This window comes from Lepisosteus oculatus, chromosome 4 (genome assembly GCF_040954835.1).
Source record: "Lepisosteus oculatus isolate fLepOcu1 chromosome 4, fLepOcu1.hap2, whole genome shotgun sequence".
NCBI lineage: Eukaryota > Metazoa > Chordata > Actinopteri > Semionotiformes > Lepisosteidae > Lepisosteus > Lepisosteus oculatus.
In genome coordinates, this window is record NC_090699.1 from 1,634,218 (window position 1) to 1,662,073 (window position 27,856).

Here is a 27,856-nt window from a genome sequence, read left to right on the forward strand (position 1 = left end):
CGGGCCGGCACCTGTTGCGCAGCCGACCTTCGTGAATACGGAAGGGTCGGTTTTGGAGGATATTTACGACAACAGCGTACGGGAGGTCAGCCGTACACGCTCAAGAGCGCAGTGTTAGGAGTTTCGCCGTCTTACAAGCCTGACTAAGTCCAGACCGTTCTAGTGGCCATGTTAGCCGGTCAAACATGTTCACACACACACCCAACTGAACTAGGTACCACTAAACCCTTCCCAAGATGGCGGCCATATTTTCGCGTGCGTGGTACTGACGTCACAACCTGCATCCCATCTATAATCTGAGCTAAATTGAAGTCTTCTCATCTGTCTCTCTGCTTGGATCAGTGCTTTGTGTTAAACTGAGTGTGAGACAGCGTGTCTCTGCTGGGATCAGTGTGTGTGTTAAACTGAGTGTGAGACAGTGTCTCTGCTGGGATCAGTGTGTGTGTTAAACTGAGTGTGAGACAGTGTCTCTGCTGGGATCAGTGTGTGTGTTAAACTGAGTGTGAGACAGTGTCTCTGCTGGGATCAGTGTGTGTTAAACTAAGTGTATGTACTGTATGCTGTGTGTGTGTAGTGTGTGGTGTGTGTGTACTGTATGCTGTGTGTGTGGTGTGTGGTGTGTGTGTACTGTATGCTGTGTGTGTGGTATGTGTGTACTGTATGCTGTGTGTGTGTGGTTTGTAGTGTGTGTGTGGTGTTTGTACAGATGTGTTACTCAGTAAACAGATTTCCTCTCACTTCTGCTTTTTCACATGAAATAACATCCTGATTGTGCCTCCTCCAGACCTCTCTCTGCCCGTCTCTCTTTACGTGTCTCTCTCTCTGCCTGTCTCTCTTTACGTGTCCCTCTCTCTGCCTGTCTCTTTCTTTACATGTCTCTGTCTCTCTCAATGTCTCTCTGTCCCTCTCATGCCCTGTCTCTCTCTGCTCCTGTGTTTCTCTCTCTTCATGTTTGCTGACTGACTGCACCTGTCTCTCTCTCTCTGTGTCTCTTTCTGCGCCTGTCTGCCTCCTCCCCTCGAGCTGCGTGACGTTGCCTGTCTCTCTTCCTCTCTCTCCTCCTGTCGCTCTGTCTCTCAATCACTCTGAGAAACATGCTGCTCCAATGGACTCTCTACCTTGGCATCTTCTGCACAATCAAAGGCACACGGGCAGAGAATCTGACTACCACAGGTAAGAGACGACATTTCATCTGTACACACACACAGTGCCAGCGTGAGACTCTAGATCATAACTGTACACACACAGAGCCAGCGTGAGACTCTAGATCATAACTGTACACACACACAGAGCCAGCGTGAGACAATAGATCATAACTGTACACACACACAGAGCCAGCGTGAGACTCTAGATCATAACTGTACACACACACAGCGCCAGCGTGAGACTCTAGATCATAACTGTACACACACAGAGCCAGCGTGAGACTCTAGATCATAACTGTACACACACACAGAGCCAGCCTGAGACTCTAGATCATAACTGTACACACACACAGCGCCAGCGTGAGACTCTAGATCATAACTGTACACACACACAGAGCCAGCGTGAGACACTAGATCATAACTGTACACACACAGAGCCAGCGTGAGACACTAGATCATAACTGTACACACACACAGCGCCAGCGTGAGACTCTAGATCATAACTGTACACACACACAGCGCCAGCGTGAGACTCTATATCATAACTGTACACACACACAGAGCCAGCGTGAGACAATAGATCATAACTGTACACACACAGCGCCAGCGTGAGACTCTAGATCATAACTGTACACACACACAGCGCCAGCGTGAGACACTAGATCATAACTGTACACACACACAGCGCCAGCGTGAGACACTAGATCATAACTGTACACACACTCAGCGCCAGCCTGAGACTCTAGATCATAACTGTACACACACAGCGCCAGCGTGAGACTCTAGATCATAACTGTACACACACACAGAGCCAGCCTGAGACTGTAGATCATAACTGTACACACACACACAGAGCCAGCGTGAGACTCTAGATCATAACTGTACACACACACAGCGCCAGCGTGAGACTCTAGATCATAACTGTACACACACAGCGCCAGCGTGAGACTCTAGATCATAACTGTACACACACACAGCGCCAGCGTGAGACTCTAGATCATAACTGTACACACACAGAGCCAGCGTGAGACTCTAGATCATAACTGTACACACACACAGAGCCAGCCTGAGACTCTAGATCATAACTGTACACACACACACAGCGCCAGCGTGAGACTCTAGATCATAACTGTACACACACACAGAGCCAGCTCGAGACTCTAGATCATAACTGTACACACACACAGAGCCAGCCTGAGACTCTATATCATAACTGTACACACACACACAGAGCCAGCGTGAGACTCTAGATCATAACTGTACACACACACAGAGCCAGCCTGAGACTCTATATCATAACTGTACACACACACAGAGCCAGCTCGAGACTCTAGGTCATAACTGTACACACACAGAGCCAGCGTGAGACTCTAGATCATAACTGTACACACACACAGAGCCAGCTCGAGACTCTAGATCATAACTGTACACACACACAGAGCCAGCGTGAGACACTAGATCATAACTGTACACACACAGCGCCAGCGTGAGACTCTAGATCATAACTGTACACACACACAGAGCCAGCCTGAGACTCTAGATCATAACTGTACACACACACAGCGCCAGCGTGAGACTCTAGATCATAACTGTACACACACACAGAGCCAGCGTGAGACACTAGATCATAACTGTACACACACAGAGCCAGCGTGAGACACTAGATCATAACTGTACACACACACAGCGCCAGCGTGAGACAATAGATCATAACTGTACACACACAGCGCCAGCGTGAGACTCTAGATCATAACTGTACACACACACAGCGCCAGCGTGAGACACTAGATCATAACTGTACACACACACAGCGCCAGCGTGAGACACTAGATCATAACTGTACACACACTCAGCGCCAGCCTGAGACTCTAGATCATAACTGTACACACACAGCGCCAGCGTGAGACTCTAGATCATAACTGTACACACACACAGAGCCAGCCTGAGACTGTAGATCATAACTGTACACACACACACAGAGCCAGCGTGAGACTCTAGATCATAACTGTACACACACACAGCGCCAGCGTGAGACTCTAGATCATAACTGTACACACACAGCGCCAGCGTGAGACTCTAGATCATAACTGTACACACACACAGCGCCAGCGTGAGACTCTAGATCATAACTGTACACACACAGAGCCAGCGTGAGACTCTAGATCATAACTGTACACACACACAGAGCCAGCCTGAGACTCTAGATCATAACTGTACACACACACACAGCGCCAGCGTGAGACTCTAGATCATAACTGTACACACACACAGAGCCAGCTCGAGACTCTAGATCATAACTGTACACACACACAGAGCCAGCCTGAGACTCTATATCATAACTGTACACACACACACAGAGCCAGCGTGAGACTCTAGATCATAACTGTACACACACACAGAGCCAGCCTGAGACTCTATATCATAACTGTACACACACACAGAGCCAGCTCGAGACTCTAGGTCATAACTGTACACACACAGAGCCAGCGTGAGACTCTAGATCATAACTGTACACACACACAGAGCCAGCTCGAGACTCTAGATCATAACTGTACACACACACAGAGCCAGCGTGAGACACTAGATCATAACTGTACACACACAGCGCCAGCGTGAGACTCTAGATCATAACTGTACACACACACAGCGCCAGCCTGAGACTCTAGATCATAACTGTACACACACACACAGCGCCAGCGTGAGACTAGATCATAACTGTACAATCACAAAGTGCCGGCATGAGACTCTAGATCATAACTGTACACACACACAGAGCCAGTGTGAGACTCTAGATCATAACTGTACACACACACAGAGCCAGCGTGAGACTCTAGATCATAACTGTACACACACAGTGCCAGCGTGAGACACTAGATCATAACTGTACACACACACAGCGCCAGCGTGAGACTCTAGATCATAACTGTACACACACAGAGCCAGCGTGAGACTCTAGATCATAACTGTACACACAGAGCCAGCGTGAGACTCTAGATCATAACTGTACACACACACAGCGCCAGCGTGAGACTCTAGATCATAACTGTACAGACACACAGCGCCAGCGTAAGACTCTAGATCATAACTTTACACACACACAGAGCCAGCGTGAGACTCTAGATCATAACTGTACACACACACAGCGCCAGCGTGAGACTCTAGATTCTAGTCCAGAAAAAGGACATATTAGTGTGCTGTAGTTGACAAATACGTATTTCCCGACAGGATCTTAATAACCAGAAGCTTGTTTTTGCTGTAATTAGGCGAGAAGACTGTTCCTTCCGGGGGTATATCTGGCTCTGGCACGTCCTCTCGTGTCCCCAGAGACCTCAGAAACGCAGTTTCAGTTTGAATACCAACCCAGCTGTCCCTCTGCATCTGCAGCAACACTGAGATCAAGAACAACATCATTTCATTCTTCTAGTCCCTGCAAACTCTACTTAACCGACACAGCCCAGTCACAGGGCTCCAGACTCTTCTAGTCCCTGTGGAGTCCAGTACACTGACACAGCCCAGTCACAGGCTCCAGACTCTTCTAGTCCCTGTGGAGTCCAGCACACTGACACAGCCCAGTCACAGGCTCCAGACTCTTCTAGTCCCTGTGGAGTCCAGCACACTGACACAGCCCAGTCACAGGCTCCAGACTCTTCTAGTCCCTGTGGAGTCCAGCACACTGACACAGCCCAGTCACAGGGCTCTAGACTCTTCTAGTCCCTGTGGAGTCCAGCACACTGACACAGCCCAGTCACAGGGCTCTAGACTCTTCTAGTCCCTGTGGAGTCCAGTACACTGACACAGCCCAGTCACAGGCTCTAGACTCTTCTAGTCCCTGTGGAGTCCAGCACACTGACACAGCCCAGTCACAGGCTCTAGACTCTTCTAGTCCCTGTGGAGTCCAGCACACTGACACAGCCCAGTCACAGGCTCTAGACTCTTCTTGTCCCGTTGGAGTCCAGCACACTGACACAGCCCAGTCACAGGGCTCTAGACTCTTCTAGTCCCTGTGGAGTCCAGCACACTGACACAGCCCAGTCACAGGCTCTAGACTCTTCTAGTCCCTGTGGAGTCCAGTACACTGACACAGCCCAGTCACAGGCTCCAGACTCTTCTAGTCCCTGTGGAGTCCAGCACACTGACACAGCCCAGTCACAGGCTCCAGACTCTTCTAGTCCCTGTGGAGTCCAGGACACTGACACAGCCCAGTCACAGGCTCTAGACTCTTCTAGTCCCTGTGGAGTCCAGCACACTGACACACAGCCCAGTCACAGGCTCTAGACTCTTCTAGTCCCTGTGGAGTCCAGTACACTGACACAGCCCAGTCACAAGCTCTAGACTCTTCTAGTCCCTGTGGAGTCCAGCACACTGACACAGCCCAGTCACAGGGCTCTAGACTCTTCTAGTCCCTGTGGAGTCCAGGACACTGACACAGCCCAGTCACAGGGCTCTAGACTCTTCTTGTCTTATGACTCATTTAATTTATGTTGTAGTTTTACCTTGGTAAATATATTTTGTTTTTTACAGACTCATCTAGTCCTGAAAATTACACCACAGTCAACAACAGCACTCAGAAATTAGTAAATGGTAAAGTTAATTTAACCCCTCTCTCTCAGTGCAGTGTTAATGTACTGGAGTGTCCAGTCAGTGTGTGTGTATTAACCCCTCTCTCTCAGTGCAGTGTTAATGTACTGGAGTGTCCAGTCAGTGTGTGTGTATTAACCCCTCTCTCTCTCAGTGCAGTGTTAATGTACTGGAGTGTCCAGTCAGTGTGTCTGTATTAACCCCTCTCTCTCAGTGCAGTGTTAATGTACTGGAGTGTCCAGTCAGTGTGTCTGTATTAACCCCTCTCTCTCTCAGTGCAGTGTTAATGTACTGGAGTGTCCAGTCAGTGTGTGTGTATTAACCCCTCTCTCTCTCAGTGCAGTGTTAATGTGTTTACTGATGCTGGACTGTGTGTGTGTGTGTGTGTGTGTGTGTGTGTGTGTGCACTCAGTCTCTGTGTCCACAGTCGCCCTGCCTCGGTCCCGACCCGACTGGATCCTGCTGGTCACCCCTGGCTGTGCTCTTGTCCTGGGATTCCTCCTGTTCAGCCTGCTGGTGTCCCTGCAGAGGAGAACTGGTCAGTGAGTGAGGTCATGGGTCAACACCACAGACAAGGGTCTGTCCTCTTCATCAGCGGGGTGATGAGGGAGGGGAGCCTGTCTGCTCTTCCTCTCTGCAGGCAGTGATGATGATGATGATGATGGTGATGATGATGAGGGAGAGTGACCTGTGTCAGACAGGAGGCTCTCTGCTCTTCCTCTCTGTAGGCAGCGATGATGATGATGAGGGAGGGTTACCTGTGTCAGACAGGAGCCTGTCTGCTCTTCCTCTCTGCAGGCAGTGATGATGATGATGATGATGATGAGGGAGAGTGACCTGTGTTAGACAGGAGTCTTTCTGCTCTTCGTCTCTGCAGGCAGTGATGATGATGATGATGATGATAGAGGAGTTTCTGCTCTGTCTTGTTCCAGAGCTGAGGAAGAGGGCGGCTCTGAACAGGAGGAGACGACTGAACGAGGCCCTGAAGTTCGGCCACAGGTGCAGAACACACACAGCACTACCACTCTCCAGCTATATAGCGCCTTTCACCCTGCACTCCACTGATGAGAGACCCTTGGTCACCCCCCTGCAGGGCAACCCCACCTTGTCCTGGGATCTGTACTGACCAGCGGACTGGACACCCCTACTCTTACTGACAGTGTCCTGGGATCTGTACTGACCAGCGGACTGGACACCCCTACTCTTACTGACGGTGTCCTGGGATCTGTACTGACCAGCGGACTGGACACCCCTACTCTTACTGACAGTGTCCTGGGATCTGTACTGACCAGCGGACTGGACACCCCTACTCTTACTGACAGTGTCCTGGGATCTGTACTGACCAGCGGACTGGACACCCCTACTCTTACTGACAGTGTCCTGGGATCTGTACTGACCAGCGGACTGGACACCCCTACTCTTACTGACAGTGTCCTGGGATCTGTACTGACCAGCAGTCAGGACACCCCTACTCTTACTGACAGTGTCCTGGGATCTGTACTGACCAGCGGACTGGACACCCCTACTCTTACTGACAGTGTCCTGGGATCTGTACTGACCAGTGGACTGGACACCCCTACTCTTACTGACAGTGTCCTGGGATCTGTACTGACCAGCGGACTGGACACCCCTACTCTTACTGACAGTGTCCTGGGATCTGTACTGACCAGCGGACTGGACACCCCTACTCTTACTGACAGTGTCCTGGGGTCTGTACTGACCAGCGGACTGGACACCCCTACTCTTACTGACAGTGTCCCGGGATCTGTACTGACCAGCGGACTGGACACCCCTACTCTTACTGACAGTGTCCCGGGATCTGTACTGACCAGCGGACTGGACACCCCTACTCTTACTGACAGTGTCCCGGGATCTGTACTGACCAGCGGACTGGACACCCCTACTCTTACTGACAGTGTCCTGGGATCTGTACTGACCAGTGGACTGGACACCCCTTCTCTTACTGACAGTGTCCTCACTTTTCTTGTCTTTATTAACCCCTCTCTCTCTCAGTGTACTGTAGTGTCCAGTGGGTCTGTATTAACCCCTCTCTCTCTCAGTGTACTGTAGTGTCCAGTGGGTCTGTATTAACCCCTCTCTCTCTCAGTGTACTGTAGTGTCCAGTGGGTCTGTATTAACCCCTTTCTCTCAGTGTACTGTAGTGTCCAGTGGGTCTGTATTAACCCCTCTCTCAGTGTAATGTACTGTCCAGTGGGTCTGTATTAACCCCTCTCTCTCAGTGTACTGTAGTGTCCAGTATTTGAGGACTGATCACATTTCAATATGTCAACATCGTTTCAGGCAACAGCACAACACCAGCTCCAACCACAACAGAAACACCATGAATAGCACCTCTCCAGGTGAGCAGACACATTTTATTATCTCTATTTTACGGATATCCCAGAAAAGAAGAAGAATACCGTCGATGATGTAGAAACACCTCCTCTGTGAGACAGCAGCTGTGCTGTCTGTCCTGGTGTCCAGACTCTCTGTCTTTCTCAGTGCTGTCGAAGGCTTCACTGGACAACCTCTCCTACGAGAACGTCGATGTGACCATCTACTCCAATGACTTCCCAGAACCTAATGATTATCTGACTGCTGATGATGGTGAGTCCAGCAACGTTTCTTCTGTGTCTCTCAGTTAATGTACTAGAGTGTCCAGTCAGGGTGTGTATTAACCCCTCTCTCTGTCAGTGCAGTGTTAATGTACTGGAGTGTCCAGTCAGTGTGTGTGTATTAACCCCCCTCTCTCTCAGTGCAGTGTTAGTGTACTGGAGTGTCCAGTCAGTGTGTGTGTATTAACCCCTCTCTCTCTCAGTGCAGTGTTAATGTACTGGAGTGTCCAGTCAGTGTGTCTGTATTAACCCCTCTCTCTCTCAGTGCAGTGTTAATGTACTGGAGTGTCCAGTCAGTGTGTCTGTATGAACCCCTCTCTCTCTCAGTGCAGTGTTAATGTACTGGAGTGTCCAGTCAGTGTGTCTGTATGAACCCCTCTCTCTCTCAGTGCAGTGTTAATGTACTGGAGTGTCCAGTCAGTGTGTCTGTATTAACCCCTCTCTCTCTCTCAGTGCAGTGTTACTGTACTGGAGTGTTCAGTCAGTGTGTCTGTATGAACCCCTCTCTCTCTCAGTGCAGTGTTAATGTACTGGAGTGTCCAGTCAGTGTGTCTGTATTAACCCCTCTCTCTCTCAGTGCAGTGTTAATGAACTGGAGTGTCCAGTCAGTGTGTCTGTATTAACCCCTCTCTCTCTCAGTGCAGTGTTAATGTACTGGAGTGTCCAGTTAGTGTGTCTGTATTAACCCCTCTCTCTCTCAGTGCAGTGTTAATGTACTGGAGTGTCCAGTCAGTGTGTGTGTATTAACCCCCCTCTCTCTCAGTGCAGTGTTAGTGTACTGGAGTGTCCAGTCAGTGTGTGTGTATTAACCCCTCTCTCTCTCAGTGCAGTGTTAATGTACTGGAGTGTCCAGTCAGTGTGTCTGTATTAACCCCTCTCTCTCTCAGTGCAGTGTTAATGTACTGGAGTGTCCAGTCAGTGTGTCTGTATGAACCCCTCTCTCTCTCAGTGCAGTGTTAATGTACTGGAGTGTCCAGTCAGTGTGTCTGTATGAACCCCTCTCTCTCTCAGTGCAGTGTTAATGTACTGGAGTGTCCAGTTAGTGTGTCTGTATTAACCCCTCTCTCTCTCAGTGCAGTGTTAATGTACTGGAGTGTCCAGTCAGTGTGTGTGTATTAACCCCCCTCTCTCTCAGTGCAGTGTTAGTGTACTGGAGTGTCCAGTCAGTGTGTGTGTATTAACCCCTCTCTCTCTCAGTGCAGTGTTAATGTACTGGAGTGTCCAGTCAGTGTGTCTGTATTAACCCCTCTCTCTCTCAGTGCAGTGTTAATGTACTGGAGTGTCCAGTCAGTGTGTCTGTATGAACCCCTCTCTCTCTCAGTGCAGTGTTAATGTACTGGAGTGTCCAGTCAGTGTGTCTGTATGAACCCCTCTCTCTCTCAGTGCAGTGTTAATGTACTGGAGTGTCCAGTCAGTGTGTCTGTATTAACCCCTCTCTCTCTCTCAGTGCAGTGTTACTGTACTGGAGTGTTCAGTCAGTGTGTCTGTATGAACCCCTCTCTCTCTCTCAGTGCAGTGTTCATGTACTGGAGTGTCCAGTCAGTGTGTGTATTAACCCCCCTCTCTCTCAGTGCAGTGTTAATGTACTGCAGTGTCTCTGCTTGTAGATTACATGGTTCCTGATGGAGGACAGGAGGAGCCGGAGGTCACACTGGGCGGTAGGTTCTCTTTGTCTCCCCCTGGTGGTGACTGTGACACAGGTGCAGTTCTGTCCTATTTCTGGGTCTGAGTTCTGATTAAATACAGAACTGCTGGAGCTGCTGTGATGCTGAAGTGAGAGGGACAGAGAGCAAGGTCCGGTGTTCATCCTCATGCACGGTCGAGCAGAGGCGCCGGTCCCGTCTGCGATGACGAATTCTCTCTCGCCGTCTCACCCTCTCTGCGGCTCAGGGGCGGAATCGTACGAGAACATGGTCACCACGGTGTACGCCCAGCCTCGGAGGAGCAGCGCCCCCCGCAGGACACCTGAGGAGCAGCAGGGCGGTAAGAGACTGCAGAGACTCTAGAGGGCAGGAGGGGACAGACACACACACAAAATATGGACAGACTCCCAGAAGGACAGTCCTGTCAGAATGTGGACAGTCCTGTACTCTCTGTCTCTCTTTCAGTAGGACAGTCCTGTCAGAATGTGGACATTCCTGTACTCTCTGTCTCTCTCTCAGTAGGACAGTCCTGTACTCTCTGTCTCTCTCTCAGTAGGACAGACCTGTCAGAATGTGGACAGTCCTGTACTCTCTGTCTCTCTCTCAGTAGGACAGTCCTGTCAGAATGTGGACAGTCCTGTACTCTCTCTCTCTCTCTCAGTAGGACAGTCCTGTCAGAATATGGACAGTCCTATACTCTCTGTCTCTCAGTAGGACAGTCCTGTCAGAATGTGGACAGTCCTGTACTCTCTGTCTCTCTCTCAGTAGGACAGTCCTGTGAGAATGTGGACAGTCCTGTACTCTCTGTCTCTCTCTCAGTAGGACAGTCCTGTCAGAATGTGGACAGTCCTGTACTCTCTGTCTCTCTCTCAGTAGGACAGTCCTGTCAGAATGTGGACAGTCCTGTACTCTCTCTCTCTCTCTCAGTAGGACAGTCCTGTCAGAATATGGACAGTCCTATACTCTCTGTCTCTCAGTAGGACAGTCCTATCAGAATGTGGACAGTCCTTTACTCTCTGTCTCTCTCTCAGTAGGACAGTCCTGTCAGAATGTGGACAGTCCTGTACTCTCTGTCTCTCTCTCAGTAGGACAGTCCTGTCAGAATGTGGACAGTCCTGTACTCTCTGTCTCTCAGTAGGACAGTCCTGTCAGAATGTGGACAGTCCTTTACTCTCTGTCTCTCTCTCAGTAGCACAGTCCTGTCAGAATGTGGACAGTCCTGTACTCTCTGTCTCTCTCTCAGTAGGACAGTCCTGTGAGAATGTGGACAGTCCTGTACTCTCTGTCTCTCTCTCAGTAGGACAGTCCTGTCAGAATGTGGACAGTCCTGTACTCTCTGTCTCTCTCTCAGTAGGACAGTCCTGTCAGAATGTGGACAGTCCTGTACTCTCTCTCTCTCTCTCAGTAGGACAGTCCTGTCAGAATATGGACAGTCCTATACTCTCTGTCTCTCAGTAGGACAGTCCTGTCAGAATGTGGACAGTCCTGTACTCTCTGTCTCTCTCTCAGTAGGACAGTCCTGTCAGAATGTGGACAGTCCTGTACTCTCTCTCTCTCTCTCTCAGTAGGACAGTCCTGTCAGAATATGGACAGTCCTATACTCTCTGTCTCTCAGTAGGACAGTCCTGTCAGAATGTGGACAGTCCTGTACTCTCTGTCTCTCAGTAGGACAGTCCTGTCAGAATGTGGACAGTCCTGTACTCTCTGTCTCTCTCAGTAGGACAGTCCTGTCAGAATGTGGACATTCCTGTACTCTCTGTCTCTCTCTCAGTAGGACAGTCCTGTCAGAATGTGGACAGTCCTGTACTCTCTGTCTCTCAGTAGGACAGTCCTGTCAGAATGTGGACAGTCCTGTACTCTCTGTCTCTCAGTAGGACAGTCCTGTCAGAATGTGGACAGTCCTGTACTCTCTGTCTCTCTCTCAGTAGGACAGTCCTGTGAGAATGTGGACAGTCCTGTACTCTCTGTCTCTCTCTCAGTAGGACAGTCCTGTCAGAATGTGGACATTCCTGTACTCTCTGTCTCTCTCTCAGTAGGACAGTCCTGTACTCTCTGTCTCTCTCTCAGTAGCACAGTCCTGTCAGAATGTGGACAGTCCTGTACTCTCTGTCTCTCTCTCAGTAGGACAGTCCTGTCAGAATGTGGACAGTCCTGTACTCTCTGTCTCTCAGTAGGACAGTCCTGTCAGAATGTGGACAGTCCTGTACTCTCTGTCTCTCTCTCAGTAGGACAGTCCTGTGAGAATGTGGACAGTCCTGTACTCTCTGTCTCTCTCTCAGTAGGACAGTCCTGTCAGAATGTGGACAGTCCTGTACTCTCTGTCTCTCTCTCAGTAGGACAGTCCTGTCAGAATGTGGACAGTCCTGTACTCTCTGTCTCTCTCTCAGTAGGACAGTCCTGTCAGAATGTGGACAGTCCTGTACTCAATTCAATTCAATTCAAGGTGCTTTATTAGCATGACCGATGGGTACAATCAGTGTTGCCAAAGCAAATAAAAATAATCCTGTGAGAATGTGGACAGTCCTGTACTCTCTGTCTCTCTCTCAGTAGCACAGTCCTGTCAGAATGTGGACAGTCCTGTACTCTCTGTCTCTCTCTCAGTAGGACAGTCCTGTCAGAATGTGGACAGTCCTGTACTCTCTGTCTCTCTCTCAGTAGGACAGTCCTGTCAGAATGTGGACAGTCCTGTACTCTCTGTCTCTCTCTCAGTAGGACAGTCCTGTGAGAATGTGGACAGTCCTGTACTCTCTGTCTCTCTCTCAGTAGCACAGTCCTGTCAGAATGTGGACAGTCCTGTACTCTCTGTCTCTCTCTCAGTAGGACAGTCCTGTCAGAATGTGGACAGTCCTGTACTCTCTGTCTCTCTCTCAGTAGGACAGTCCTGTCAGAATGTGGACAGTCCTGTACTCTCTGTCTCTCTCTCAGTAGGACAGTCCTGTCAGAATGTGGACAGTCCTGTACTCTCTGTCTCTCTCTCAGTAGGACAGTCCTGTCAGAATGTGGACAGTCCTGTACTCAATTCAATTCAATTCAAGGTGCTTTATTAGCATGACCGATGGGTACAATCAGTGTTGCCAAAGCAAATAAAAATAATAAAATTAACATAGAACAAAACAAAAAATAGAAGTAAAATAAAATCTACAGACATGTTACAGACATTTACAACAAAGACATATTATATAATATCGACATATACTGTAGGCGGCTGGAGCATTATTGGGAGACGGACTCACTGTTCCTCAGGCTGTGACAGGAGATCACATACTGGGCTGCCAGATCAACTGAGTTCCCTCCTCCCTCTCCCAGTAGGATTGGGACCTGTTGTGGTTTTGGCAGGTGTGGGAACTCTGGGATTAGATTTCTGAATTTCGGGAAGAATGTTTCTCTAATCCCAGAGTATCTGTCACAGTGCAGTAGGAAGTGCACCTCTGTCTCTATTTCTCCCTGCTGGCAGTGGGAGCACAGCCTGTCCTCTCTGGGCAGCCAGGTCTGCCTGTGTCCAGTGTGTGTGTCCAGGCTGTGGTCACTGAGCCTGTCCTCTCTGGGCAGCCAGGTCTGCCTGTGTCGCCCAGTTTCTATGGCCAGGTTGTGGTCACTGAGCCTGTACTTCGTCAGGGTCTGTTTCTGTTTGTTATTTTTTATTTTGGTCAAATATTCAGCTAGTGTGTATTGTCTGTTTAAGGTTCTGTAGCATTCCAGTTTATGTTGTGTTTGTGTGTGTGTGTCCCAGTGTGTGAGATATTGCTGTTTGATCTGTGCTGTGATGTGGTTGAGTCTGGGTTGTGGTGCTCTAGCAGTGCTGTCCTGAGGCTGGTTAGTGTTGGTGTGGCTCAGGTCGGTGAGCCTCAGGACCAGCTGGCTCAGGGGGCTCTGTTTTGGGCTCAGCTCTTGGCTCAGCAGGGCTTTGTGGTGGTAGGAATTTTGGTCACTGTTTTTTAGGTGTAGCCAATACTTTAATATTCTTTTCTGTATGTTTATCAATAGTGGGTACTGGCCTAATTCGGCCCTGCACCCGTTGTTAGGAGTTTTTCTCTGCACACGGAGGATGATTCTACAGATCTCCATGTGCAGAGTTTCTGTGGGGTGTTTGTCCCATTGGGTGTAATCCTGGTCTGTGAGGGGACCCCAAACTTCACTGCCGTATAGGGCAATGGGTTGGATTACACTTTCAAATATTTGGAGCCAGATTCTTGTTGGTGGGTTGATGTTGAAGAGCCTCCTTCTTATTGCGTAGAAAGCCCTGAGTGCCTTCTCCCTCAGTGCCTTCACTGCCAGGTCAAAACTCCCGGAAGAGCTGATGGTGAGACCGAGATATGTGTAGCTGGATGTGTGCTCCAATGTGTTCTTGTTCAGTGTGAATTTGTACCTGTTTCCCTGAGGTCTGGCTTTCTTCTGGAAAACCATAACTCTGGTCTTGTCCAGATTGACTGTCAGTGCCCAGGTCTGACAGTACTGCTCCAGCAGTGCCAGGTTCTGCTGTTCTGGGTCCAGATGGGCTGGCAGTGCCCAGGTCTGACAGTACTGCTCCAGCAGTGCCAGGTTCTGCTGCAGCCCCTGTTCTGTGGGCGACAGCAGGACCAGGTCATCTGCGTGGAGCAGGAACTTGATTTCTGTGTCGTGTAGTGTGAGACCAGGAGCTGCAAACTGCTCCAACATTCCTGCTAATTCATTGATATAGATATTGAACAGTGTTGGGCTCAGGCTGCAGCCCTGTCTCACCCCGCGGCCTTGGGTGAAGAATTTAGTCCTTTTGTTTCCAATTTTCACTGCACATTTGCTCTCTGAATACATTGATTTAATGATGTCGTACACTTTGCCCCCTATGCCACTTTGGAGTAGTTTATAAAACAATCTCTCATGCCAAATCGAGTCAAATGCTTTTTTGAAATCGACAAAGCAGGCAAAAATTTTTCCTTTGTGTTTTTGGTGGACGTGTTTGTCTATCAGTGTGTGTAGGGTGTAAATGTGATCAGATGTGCGGTGATCTGGCAAGAAGCCAATCTGACTTTTACTCAAGACATTGTGTTCAGTAAGGAAGGCCAGTATTCGTGTGTTCAGGATACTGCAGAATACCTTCCCCAGGTTACTGTTCACACAGATGCCCCGGTAGTTGTTGGGATCGAGTTTATCTCCACTCTTATAGATGGGCGTGATCAGTCCTTGGTTCCAGGCCTCGGGGAAACATCCAGCTGTCATGATGAGATTGAGGAGTTTGAGCAGGGCTTGTTGCAACTTTGGGCTGCTGTGTCTCAGCATCTCATTTATGACTCCATCATGGCCACAGGCTTTGCGTGGTCTGAGGGCCTGGAGTTTGTCCAGTAGCTCCTGCTCAGTGATTGGGGAGTCTAAGGGGTTTTGGTTGTCTTTGATAGCCAATTCCAAACTTTTGAGTTTTTCATAAATGGTGTTTTGGTCTGATTGATTTGTATTTGGGAGCTTTTCATAGAGATTTTCAAAGTATGTTTGCCAGATTGTTCCATTTTGGATGGCCAATTCTTCTGGTTTTGATTTGTTTAAGTTGTTCCACTTCTCCCAGAAACAATTCTGATTTAGTGACTCCTCAATTTCTGCAAGTTGTTTGTCTATGTATGTGTTTCTTTTCTTTTTCAGCGTGTGTTTGTAAAGTTTTACCATGTCACAGTACCTGAGTCGCAGATCTGTGTTGTGTGGTTCTGTGTTTTTCATTTGAGACTTTTCGTAGTGCATTTCTGATGTTTTTGCACTCCGTATCAAACCACTTTTCTTTTGCTTTTGTTTTTTGGTAGTTTTTTGATGTAGTTGTTTTTAGCTTAGATTTTGATGCTAGTTTGTGGAATAGGTGATTTAGTTTTTGTGTGCCCAAGTTTATGCCTAATTTGTTGGTTTGATACGGAGTGTTTAGGAATGTGTCCATCAGTGTCTGAGTTTCGTCATGGCCCAGTGCAGTTTGGTATCTGTCTAGGCTGTCTGTGTCCCATCTGTATGCCTGGTTGAGGTCATACAGCTGGCTGGGCTGTGTCAGTGTGTCTCTGTGCTGGTGTGTTCTCTTCATGTAGAGTGTGATCTGGCTGTGGTTGGAGAGGAGAGTTTGTGACCTGACAGTGAAGGCACTGATACAGGAGGGGTCCAGGTCGGTGATGGCGTAGTCCACCACACTGCTGCCCAGAGCTGAGCTGTAGGTGAACCTGCCTAGAGAGTCCCCTCTAGTCCTGCCGTTGACGATGTACAGGCCCAGCCCTTGACAGAGCTGCAGCAGCTCGCGCCCGGTGCTGTTGACCGTGGTGTCATGGCTGCACCTGTGTGAGGTGACCGGTGTGTGGAACAGAGGGGATTGTCCGAATATGTGAGTGTTTCCCTGTGTGCTGGTGAAGTCTGCCAGTGTGCCTGTTCGTGCGTTGAGGTCACCACAGAGCAGCACGTTTCCCTGGCCCTGGAAGTGACCGATCTCCGTGTGGAGACTGGGGAGAATTCCCTCACTGTAGTAGGGGGATTCTGAGGGCGGGATGTAGACAGCACACAGGTACTCTCTCTCTCTCTCTCAGTAGGACAGTCCTGTCAGAATATGGACAGTCCTATACTCTCTGTCTCTCTCTCAGTAGGACAGTCCTGTCAGAATGTGGACAGTCCTGTACTCTCTCTCTCTCTCTCTCAGTAGGACAGTCCTGTCAGAATGTGGACAGTCCTGTACTCTCTGTCTCTCTCTCAGTAGGACAGTCCTGTCAGAATGTGGACAGTCCTGTACTCTCTCTCTCTCTCTCTCTCTCTCTCAGTAGGACAGTCCTGTCAGAATGTGGACAGTCCTGTACTCTCTGTCTCTCTCAGTAGGACAGTCCTGTCAGAATGTGGACAGTCCTGTACTCTCTGTCTCTCTCTCAGTAGGACAGTCCTGTCAGAATGTGGACATTCCTGTACTCTCTGTCTCTCTCTCAGTAGGACAGTCCTGTACTCTCTGTCTCTCTCTCAGTAGCACAGTCCTGTCAGAATGTGGACAGTCCTGTACTCTCTGTCTCTCTCTCAGTAGGACAGTCCTGTCAGAATGTGGACAGTCCTGTACTCTCTGTCTCTCTCTCAGTAGGACAGTCCTGTCAGAATGTGGACAGTCCTGTACTCTCTCTCTCTCTCTCTCTCTCTCAGTAGGACAGTCCTGTCAGAATGTGGACAGTCCTGTACTCTCTGTCTCTCTCAGTAGGACAGTCCTGTCAGAATGTGGACAGTCCTGTACTCTCTGTCTCTCTCTCAGTAGGACAGTCCTGTCAGAATGTGGACATTCCTGTACTCTCTGTCTCTCTCTCAGTAGGACAGTCCTGTACTCTCTGTCTCTCTCTCAGTAGCACAGTCCTGTCAGAATGTGGACAGTCCTGTACTCTCTGTCTCTCTCTCAGTAGGACAGTCCTGTCAGAATGTGGACAGTCCTGTACTCTCTGTCTCTCTCTCAGTAGGACAGTCCTGTCAGAATGTGGACAGTCCTGTACTCTCTCTCTCTCTCTCTCTCTCAGTAGGACAGTCCTGTCAGAATGTGGACAGTCCTGTACTCTCTGTCTCTCTCAGTAGGACAGTCCTGTCAGAATGTGGACAGTCCTGTACTCTCTGTCTCTCTCTCAGTAGGACAGTCCTGTCAGAATGTGGACATTCCTGTACTCTCTGTCTCTCTCTCAGTAGGACAGTCCTGTACTCTCTGTCTCTCTCTCAGTAGCACAGTCCTGTCAGAATGTGGACAGTCCTGTACTCTCTGTCTCTCTCTCAGTAGGACAGTCCTGTCAGAATGTGGACAGTCCTGTACTCTCTGTCTCTCTCTCAGTAGGACAGTCCTGTCAGAATGTGGACAGTCCTGTACTCTCTGTCTCTCAGTAGGACAGTCCTGTCAGAATGTGGACAGTCCTGTACTCTCTGTCTCTCTCTCAGTAGGACAGTCCTGTGAGAATGTGGACAGTCCTGTACTCTCTGTCTCTCAGTAGGACAGTCCTGTCAGAATGTGGACAGTCTTGTACTCTCTGTCTCTCTCTCAGTAGGACAGTCCTGTGAGAATGTGGACAGTCCTGTACTCTCTGTCTCTCTCTCAGTAGCACAGTCCTGTCAGAATGTGGACAGTCCTGTACTCTCTGTCTCTCTCTCAGTAGGACAGTCCTGTCAGAATGTGGACAGTCCTGTACTCTCTGTCTCTCTCTCAGTAGGACAGTCCTGTCAGAATGTGGACAGTCCTGTACTCTCTGTCTCTCTCTCAGTAGGACAGTCCTGTCAGAATGTGGACAGTCCTGTACTCTCTCTCTCTCTCTCTCTCAGTAGGACAGTCCTGTCAGAATATGGACAGTCCTATACTCTCTGTCTCTCAGTAGGACAGTCCTGTGAGAATGTGGACAGTCCTGTACTCTCTGTCTCTCTCTCAGTAGGACAGTCCTGTCAGAATGTGGACAGTCCTGTACTCTCTGTCTCTCTCTCAGTAGGACAGTCCTGTCAGAATGTGGACAGTCCTGTACTCTCTGTCTCTCTCTCAGTAGGACAGTCCTGTCAGAATGTGGACAGTCCTGTACTCTCTGTCTCTCTCTCAGTAGGACAGTCCTGTCAGAATGTGGACAGTCCTGTACTCTCTCTCTCTCTCTCTCTCTCAGTAGGACAGTCCTGTCAGAATGTGGACAGTCCTGTACTCTCTGTCTCTCTCAGTAAGACAGTCCTGTCAGAATGTGGACAGTCCTGTACTCTCTGTCTCTCTCTCAGTAGGACAGTCCTGTCAGAATGTGGACATTCCTGTACTCTCTGTCTCTCTCTCAGTAGGACAGTCCTGTACTCTCTGTCTCTCTCTCAGTAGCACAGTCCTGTCAGAATGTGGACAGTCCTGTACTCTCTGTCTCTCTCTCAGTAGGACAGTCCTGTCAGAATGTGGACAGTCCTGTACTCTCTGTCTCTCTCTCAGTAGGACAGTCCTGTCAGAATGTGGACAGTCCTGTACTCTCTGTCTCTCAGTAGGACAGTCCTGTCAGAATGTGGACAGTCCTGTACTCTCTGTCTCTCTCTCAGTAGGACAGTCCTGTGAGAATGTGGACAGTCCTGTACTCTCTGTCTCTCAGTAGGACAGTCCTGTCAGAATGTGGACAGTCCTGTACTCTCTGTCTCTCTCTCAGTAGGACAGTCCTGTCAGAATATGGACAGTCCTGTACTCTCTGTCTCTCAGTAGGACAGTCCTGTCAGAATATGGACAGTCCTGTACTCTCTGTCTCTCAGTAGGACAGTCCTGTGAGAATGTGGACAGTCCTGTACTCTCTGTCTCTCTCTCAGTAGGACAGTCCTGTCAGAATGTGGACAGTCCTGTACTCTCTGTCTCTCTCTCAGTAGGACAGTCCTGTCAGAATGTGGACAGTCCTGTACTCTCTGTCTCTCAGTAGGACAGTCCTGTCAGAATATGGACAGTCCTGTACTCTCTGTCTCTCAGTAGGACAGTCCTGTCAGAATATGGACAGTCCTGTACTCTCTGTCTCTCTCTCAGTAGGACAGTCCTGTCAGAATGTGGACAGTCCTGTACTCTCTGTCTCTCTCTCAGTAGGACAGTCCTGTCAGAATATGGACAGTCCTGTACTCTCTGTCTCTCTCTCAGTAGGACAGTCCTGTCAGAATGTGGACAGTCCTGTACTCTCTGTCTCTCTCTCAGTAGGACAGTCCTGTGAGAATGTGGACAGTCCTGTACTCTCTGTCTCTCAGTAGGACAGTCCTGTCAGAATGTGGACAGTCCTGTACTCTCTGTCTCTCTCTCAGTAGGACAGTCCTGTCAGAATATGGACAGTCCTGTACTCTCTGTCTCTCAGTAGGACAGTGCTGTCAGAATGTGGACATTCCTGTACTCTCTGTCTCTCTCTCAGTAGGACAGTCCTGTCAGAATATGGACAGTCCTGTACTCTCTGTCTCTCAGTAGGACAGTCCTGTGAGAATGTGGACAGTCCTGTACTCTCTGTCTCTCTCTCAGTAGGACAGTCCTGTCAGAATGTGGACAGTCCTGTACTCTCTGTCTCTCTCTCAGTAGGACAGTCCTGTCAGAATATGGACAGTCCTGTACTCTCTGTCTCTCAGTAGGACAGTCCTGTCAGAATATGGAGAGCTCCCTGTACTCTGAGCCCTGGAGGTGCAACTCTGCTGACAGACCAGAGGGTGGCGCTCTGAGTGAGGAGGATGAAGGTGAGATCGGCTTTGACTTCCTTATCTACTGTTAAACGGTCTGGAAGTGATCTCTGAACGTGATCATTGGATTGAGGCTGGAGCAGGTGAGAGACGACATGTCTCAGTTCTTTCACCCCTGTCTCTCTCTCAATTCAATTCAATTCAATTCAAGGTGCTTTATTAGCATGACCGATGGGTACAATCAGTGTTGCCAAAGCAAATAAAAATAATAAAATTAACATAGAACAAAACAAAAAATAGAAGTAAAATAAAATCTACAGACATGTTACAGACATTTACAACAAAGACATATTATATAATATCGACATATACTGTAGGCGGCTGGAGCATTATTGGGAGACAGACTCACTGTTCCTCAGGCTGTGACAGGAGATCACATACTGGGCTGCCAGATCAACTGAGTTCCCTCCTCCCTCTCCCAGTAGGATTGGGACCTGTTGTGGTTTTGGCAGGTGTGGGAACTCTGGGATTAGATTTCTGAATTTCGGGAAGAATGTTTCTCTAATCCCAGAGTATCTGTCACAGTGCAGTAGGAAGTGCACCTCTGTCTCTATTTCTCCCTGCTGGCAGTGGGAGCACAGCCTGTCCTCTCTGGGCAGCCAGGTCTGCCAGTGTCCAGTGTGTGTCCAGGCTGTGGTCACTGAGCCTGTCCTCTCTGGGCAGCCAGGTCTGCCTGTGTCGCCCAGTTTCTATGGCCAGGTTGTGGTCACTGAGCCTGTACTTCGTCAGGGTCTGTTTCTGTTTGTTATTTTTTATTTTGGTCAAATATTCAGCTAGTGTGTATTGTCTGTTTAAGGTTCTGTAGCATTCCAGTTTATGTTGTGTTTGTGTGTGTGTGTCCCAGTGTGTGAGATATTGCTGTTTGATCTGTGCTGTGATGTGGTTGAGTCTGGGTTGTGGTGCTCTAGCAGTGCTGTCCTGAGGCTGGTTAGTGTTGGTGTGGCTCAGGTCGGTGAGCCTCAGGACCAGCTGGCTCAGGGGGCTCTGTTTTGGGCTCAGCTCTTGGCTCAGCAGGGCTTTGTGGTGGTAGGAATTTTGGTCACTGTTTTTTAGGTGTAGCCAATACTTTAATATTCTTTTCTGTATGTTTATCAATAGTGGGTACTGGCCTAATTCGGCCCTGCACCCGTTGTTAGGAGTTTTTCTCTGCACACGGAGGATGATTCTACAGATCTCCATGTGCAGAGTTTCTGTGGGGTGTTTGTCCGATTGGGTGTAATCCTGGTCTGTGAGGGGACCCCAAACTTCACTGCCGTATAGGGCAATGGGTTGGATTACACTTTCAAATATTTGGAGCCAGATTCTTGTTGGTGGGTTGATGTTGAAGAGCCTCCTTCTTATTGCGTAGAAAGCCCTGAGTGCCTTCTCCCTCAGTGCCTTCACTGCCAGGTCAAAACTCCCGGAAGAGCTGATGGTGAGACCGAGATATGTGTAGCTGGATGTGTGCTCCAATGTGTTCTTGTTCAGTGTGAATTTGTACCTGTTTCCCTGAGGTCTGGCTTTCTTCTGGAAAACCATAACTCTGGTCTTGTCCAGATTGACTGTCAGTGCCCAGGTCTGACAGTACTGCTCCAGCAGTGCCAGGTTCTGCTGCAGCCCCTGTTCTGTGGGCGACAGCAGGACCAGGTCATCTGCGTAGAGCAGGAACTTGATTTCTGTGTCGTGTAGTGTAAGACCAGGAGCTGCAGACTGCTCCAACATCTCTCTCTCTCTCTCTCTCTCTCTCTCTCTCTCTCTCTCTCTCTCTCTCCCTCTCCCCCTCTCCCTCTCCCTCTCCCTCTCCCTCTCTCTCTCAATTCAATTCAATTCAAGGTGCTTTATTAGCATGACCGATAGGTACAATCAGTGTTGCCAAAGCAAATAAAAATAATAAAATTAACATGAACAAAACAAAAAATAGAAGTAAAATAAAATCTACAGACATGTTACAGACATTTACAACAAAGACATATTATAAAATATTGACATATACTGTAGGCGGCTGGAGCATTATTGGGAGACGGACTCACTGTTCCTCAGGCTGTGACAGGAGATCACATACTGGGCTGCCAGATCAACTGAGTTCCCTCCTCAAATGCCAGATGGGCTGGCAGTGCCCAGGTCTGACAGTCCTGCTCCAGCAGTGCCAGGTTCTGCTGTTCTGGGTCCAGATGGGCTGTCAGTGCCCAGGTCTGACAGTCCTGCTCCAGCAGTGCCAGGTTCTGCTGTTCTGGGTCCAGATTGACTGTCAGTGCCCAGGTCTGACAGTCCTGCTCCAGCAGTGCCAGGTTCTGCTGTTCTGGGTCCAGATGGGCTGGCAGTGCCCAGGTCTGACAGTCCTGCTCCAGCAGTGCCAGGTTCTGCTGTTCTGGGTCCAGTTGGGCTGGCAGTGCCCAGGTCTGACAGTCCTGCTCCAGCAGTGCCAGGTTCTGCTGTTCTGGGTCCAGATTGACTGTCAGTGCCCAGGTCTGACAGTCCTGCTCCAGCAGTGCCAGGTTCTGCTGTTCTGGGTCCAGATGGGCTGTCAGTGCCCAGGTCTGACAGTACTGCTCCAGCAGTGCCAGGTTCTGCTGTTCTGGGTCCAGATGGGCTGTCAGTGCCCAGGTCTGACAGTACTGCTCCAGCAGTGCCAGGTTCTGCTGCAGCCCCTGTTCTGTGGGCGACAGCAGGACCAGGTCATCTGCATAGAGCAGGAACTTGATTTTTCTCTCCCTCTCTCTCCCTTATTCCCTGTCTCTCTCTCTCATTCCCCATCTCTCTCTCCCTGTCTCTCTTTCCAGATTATGTTGTCCCAGCAGAGGAGGAACAGGAGGAGATTGATAAAGAGGAAGGAGTCCATCTCTCTGTCTCTCTGTGTCTCCCTGAGACAGACCCTGACACAGGTCTTGACTATCTCCTCTAATCTTCTCCTGACTGACTCTCTGGCTGTGTGTCTGTACTGTACTGTGTGTGTCTGTACTGTACTGAGTGTGTCTGTACTGTGTAGTGTGTGTTTGTACTGTGAGTGTCTGTACTGTACTGAGTGTGTCTGTACTGTGTAGTTTGTGTCTGTACTGTGTGTGTCTGTACTGTGTGTGTTTGTACTGTGAGTGTCTGTACTGTACTGTGTGTGTCTGTACTGTGTGTGTGTGTCTGTACTGTACTGTGTGTGTCTGTACTGTGAGTGTCTGTACTGTACTGTGTGTGTGTCTGTACTGTACTGTGTGTGTCTGTACTGTGTGTGTCTGTACTGTACTGTGAGTGTCTGAACTGTGTCTGCACTGTACTGTGAGTGTCTGTACTGTGTGTGTCTGTACTGTACTGTGTGTCTGTACTGTGTGTCTTGAACTGTACTGTGTGTGTCTGAACTGTACTGTGTGTGTCTGTACTGTGTGTGTCTGCACTGTACTGTGAGTGTCTGAACTGTGTCTGAACTGTACTGTGTGTGTCTGAACTGTACTGTGTGTGTCTGTACTGTGAGTGTCTGCACTGTACTGTGAGTGTCTGAACTGTACTGTGTGTATTTACCATGACTGTGTGTGTTCTCTACTGTACTGTGTACTGCATGTGTCTGGACTCAGTCTCTAAACCTTCTATAGTGTGTCTGATTGACTGGATTATTGGACTAACAGCAGTATCTCTCTCTATAAACCTCAGATGGGGAGTCGTATGAAAATATGGACAATTCTACACATACTGTCCCCAATGGGCTACCCAGAGGAAGAGCACCTGAAGAGGAGGAGGGTGAGAGAGAGAGAGAGAGAGAGAGAGAGAGAGAGAGAGAGAGAGAGAGAGAGAGAGAGAGAGAGAGAGAGAGAGAGAGAGAGAGAGTACTGGAGGAAGAGGGTACAGGACTGATCACTCCTCTCTCCTGTGTATCCAGATTCCTATGAGAAAATGGAGTCTCACGAGATGCAGCCACAAACTCACAGGGCTGTCTGACGGAGAGGTGAGAGGACAGAGGACAGGTGACTGGACCAAGGACTGTAGATGGACAGGCAGTGACTGGACAGTGGACGGGTTATTGGACAGAGGATGGGTGACTGGACAGTGCCGTGTCAAGATGTCTTCAAGCAGATCCTGTCTCGTCCCACAGGGAGAAGTTCTGAACCAGATTCAAGAGCCAGAGAGATATTCCATAACTGTGTCACGCTGTCCACACACACTGCACACAACCACACACTGTTCAATAACACACACTGCACACAACCACTCACTGTTCAATAACACACACTGCACACAACCACACACTGTTCAATAACACACACTGCACACAACCACTCACTGTTCAATAACACACACTGCACACAACTATACACTGTTCAATAACACACACTGCACACAACCACACACTGTTCAATAACACACACTGCACACAACCACTCACTGTTCAATAACACACACTGCACACAACTATACACTGTTCAATAACACACACTGCACACAACCCAACACTGTTCAATAACACACACTGCACACAACCACACACTGTTCAATAACACACACTGCACACAACCACACACTGTTCAATAACACACACTGCACACAACCACTCACTGTTCAATAACACACACTGCACACAACTATACACTGTTCAATAACACACACTGCACACAACCCAACACTGTTCAATAACACACACTGCACACAACCACACACTGTTCAATAACACACACTGCACACAACCACACACTGTTCAATAACACACACTGTTCAATAACACACACTGCGCACAACCACACACTGTTCAATGACACACACTGCACACAACCACACACTGTTCAATAACACACACTGCACACAACCACACACTGTTCAATGACACACACTGCACACAACCACACACTGTTCAATAACACACACTGCACACAACCACACACTGTTCAATAACACACACTGCGCACAACCACACACTGTTCAATAACACACACTGCGCACAACCACACACTGTTCAATACCACACACTGCGCACAACCACACACTGTTCAATGACACACACTGCACACAACCACACACTGTTCAATAACACACACTGCACACAACCACACACTGTTCAATAACACACTGCCTTTTGATATTGAATAAATGAGTGAGAAAATGACTCTTGTCTGATGTTGCTGGTTGTGATTTTATGTCCAGAGCACACACACACACACACACGATGAAGAGGCCGCACCGAGTGTGAGTTTGTACCTGTTTCCCTGAGGTCTGGCTTTCTTCTGGAAAACCATAACTCTGGTCTTGTCCAGATTGGCTGTCAGTGCCCAGGTGTGACAGTCCTGCTCCAGCAGTGCCAGGTTCTGCTGCTCTGGGTCCAGATGGACTGTCAGTGCCCAGGTCTGACAGTCCTGCTCCAGCAGTGCCAGGTTCTGCTGTTCTGGGTCCAGATTGACTGTCAGTGCCCAGGTCTGACAGTCCTGCTCCAGCAGTGCCAGGTTCTGCTGTTCTGGGTCCAGATGGGCTGTCAGTGCCCAGGTCTGACAGTCCTGCTCCAGCAGTGCCAGGTTCTGCTGTTCTGGGTCCAGATGGGCTGGCAGTGCCCAGGTCTGACAGTCCTGCTCCAGCAGTGCCAGGTTCTGCTGTTCTGGGTCCAGATGGGCTGGCAGTGCCCAGGTCTGACAGTCCTGCTCCAGCAGTGCCAGGTTCTGCTGTTCTGGGTCCAGATGGGCTGTCAGTGCCCAGGTCTGACAGTACTGCTCCAGCAGTGCCAGGTTCTGCTGTTCTGGGTCCAGATTGACTGTCAGTGCCCAGGTCTGACAGTCCTGCTCCAGCAGTGCAAGGCTCTGCTGCAGCCCCTGTTCTGGGTGTAGATGGGCAGGGCCCAGGTCTGGCGAATTGAAAATTGTGTGCTCATCGCTGTGAAAAGATGGAATTTGACGATCTAAAACACATGATCTGCAAAATTAAATAAGGATTATAATACCATTGGAAAATGACATGTAATGTGATACATGCCATGACCTGGTCTTGTGAGAAACCCACAGGTGGGGCTGCACACTAGTGGTGGTAGAGGGGATCCCCATGACCTGTAAAGCGCTTTGAGTGGAGTGTCCAGAAAAGCGCTATATAAGTGTAAGCAATTATTATTATTATTTAAAACAGGTATAAGGGCACATCTCCAGGTGATCTCTGACTGTAAGAGCATAAAACAGCCCAACTTCCTTCTCTACCTACTTACATCTCTTGTTGCATAAAGCAGTGCAACAGTGTGATTGTACCCTTGGGAATACCGTTTTTAATGATGCAATACAAAATGTGTTTTAAAGTTTTGAATTAATCATATAAAGAATTTACAAATACAAACACAACCAGAGGATCAGAACCTGGTACAAGAGAATGAACCGAGAAAACATGAACCGCCAGAGGTAATGAAGTCAAGTATGTGATCAAATTGTATTTTTTACAGTTATCAGATGTTATATTATCACTTTCGTATTTTTCTTTTTTTATAGAATTTAAATAGCTTCAACTCCACCTCAAAAGTCCTAAAAGGGGAGGATTATTCGACCAGTTTGATTTATGAGTGTGAAATTGACCCAGAATGACTAATACATTTGCTATAAATAAGTGCTCTTTCCAGATTTTCTATTAAACAGCACAATAAAACATCAAAATCCGTCCATCTAAACAGCCCCTTTAACTGCCTGCACAGACACACTCAGAGAGCGCCGTCAGCCCAAGACACACACAGGTCCCCCTGCACAGACACACACTCAGAGAGCGCCGTCAGCCCAAGACACACACAGGTCCCCCTGCACAGACACACACTCAGAGAGCGCTCATTTCACTGGATAGAACTGATATCTCTTTAACTTGACCTGTAGTACAATATCGACCAGGAGTTGTCCAAACTAACTTCGTTTGTATTTTCACACACTGCATTCCAGAAAGATGAACGAGGAGAGATTAGATGGGTTTTACAAAGATTCGTTCTCCACGTATAATTCCATTTCTTATCCTCCATGCCCACGCCCCCCGTGAACGGACCAGAAAGGAAGTCGGTCCTGATCGCGCTGGGATTTGCTTTGAACAAGCGCTCTGCGCCTTCCGGAATGGCACTAGAAACTACCGCGTGTTCCTCAGGGCGACAGCGAGCTGGAGTCTGTCCAGGAATTCAGGAGTAAACAACCACCGTCTTCATTCAACAGCTGAGCCACGACATACTGTACATTGTGTTGTTAAACGAGTCTGTAAAAAAAGCTTTATTTTTACCCTTAATGTCTTTATCTTTCCAAATATGATATGTGTGTGGTGAAAAACTGTTTGTATAACAAAGTCCAATATAATCATACCAGCTTGTGGAAATTAGATCACTTAATTGGGATTTTTTTTTTAATATCAAAGTTACATTTTAACAAAAAGTCAAGATCCCCAACATTCTGAAAAGTTATGTTTGGAATAAGATTCCAAATATTACATTTATTATTAATATATTTCCGAATCCACTTAGTTTTAAATGTTATATTTGACATATAAAGTCTATAACATTCATGCCACCTTGATGTTTAGGTTTACTCAGAAGGTGTTTTCTAACAGAATGAGGTTTTTTCTTCCCAATAAAGTTCTATAATACTCCGTCAGACTCATTACCGAGGTGCGAACAACATTCAGTGAAAGCGAAGCGGACACAAAGCGAGACTCGTGTTGTCCAGCGGTTTCAAACGAATAGAGATGCTCAATGTGTTTTTTGTGACAGTAGCCCTGAAACCATTCAGCATTTATTTTGGTGTCCCAGCGTAAACACTTTCTGGAGTTGTGATTTTATGTTGCAGAC

General features: G+C 48.6%; 1 protein-coding gene across 4 annotated transcripts; it reads left to right on the forward strand.

Moving 5' to 3' along the window:
• Positions 1–337: 337 nt before the first annotated feature.
• On the forward strand, positions 338–25,183 carry LOC138238246 (uncharacterized). 4 transcript variants are annotated; one of them, XM_069188337.1, is made up of 13 exons: positions 338–1,173; positions 5,667–5,726; positions 6,136–6,261; positions 6,656–6,722; positions 8,025–8,083; positions 8,226–8,330; positions 9,946–9,996; positions 10,229–10,321; positions 20,017–20,121; positions 22,884–22,985; positions 23,740–23,826; positions 23,966–24,031; positions 24,179–25,183. In XM_069188337.1, the coding sequence occupies exons 1-12, from the start codon at positions 1,095–1,097 to the stop codon at positions 24,022–24,024; spliced, it is 993 nt and encodes a 330-aa protein (XP_069044438.1). In that variant the 5' UTR covers positions 338–1,094; the 3' UTR covers positions 24,025–24,031; positions 24,179–25,183. The 4 variants fall into 4 exon arrangements, with proteins under 4 accessions (XP_069044438.1, XP_069044439.1, XP_069044441.1 ...); XM_069188338.1 differs by having other exon boundaries at positions 20,020–20,121; XM_069188339.1 differs by having other exon boundaries at positions 1,145–1,173; positions 6,601–6,722.
• Positions 25,184–27,856: the final 2,673 nt, after the last annotated feature.

Excerpts from the sequence above, each read along its gene's own strand:
- LOC138238246 (XM_069188337.1), top strand. The coding sequence starts at position 1,095 with ATGCTGCTCCAATGGACTCTCTACCTTGGCATCTTCTGCACAATCAAA. Across the intron at positions 6,723-8,024 it reads GCCCTGAAGTTCGGCCACAG|GCAACAGCACAACACCAGCT; the intron begins GTGCAGAACACA and ends ACATCGTTTCAG. Across the intron at positions 23,827-23,965 it reads AGCACCTGAAGAGGAGGAGG|ATTCCTATGAGAAAATGGAG; the intron begins GTGAGAGAGAGA and ends CTGTGTATCCAG.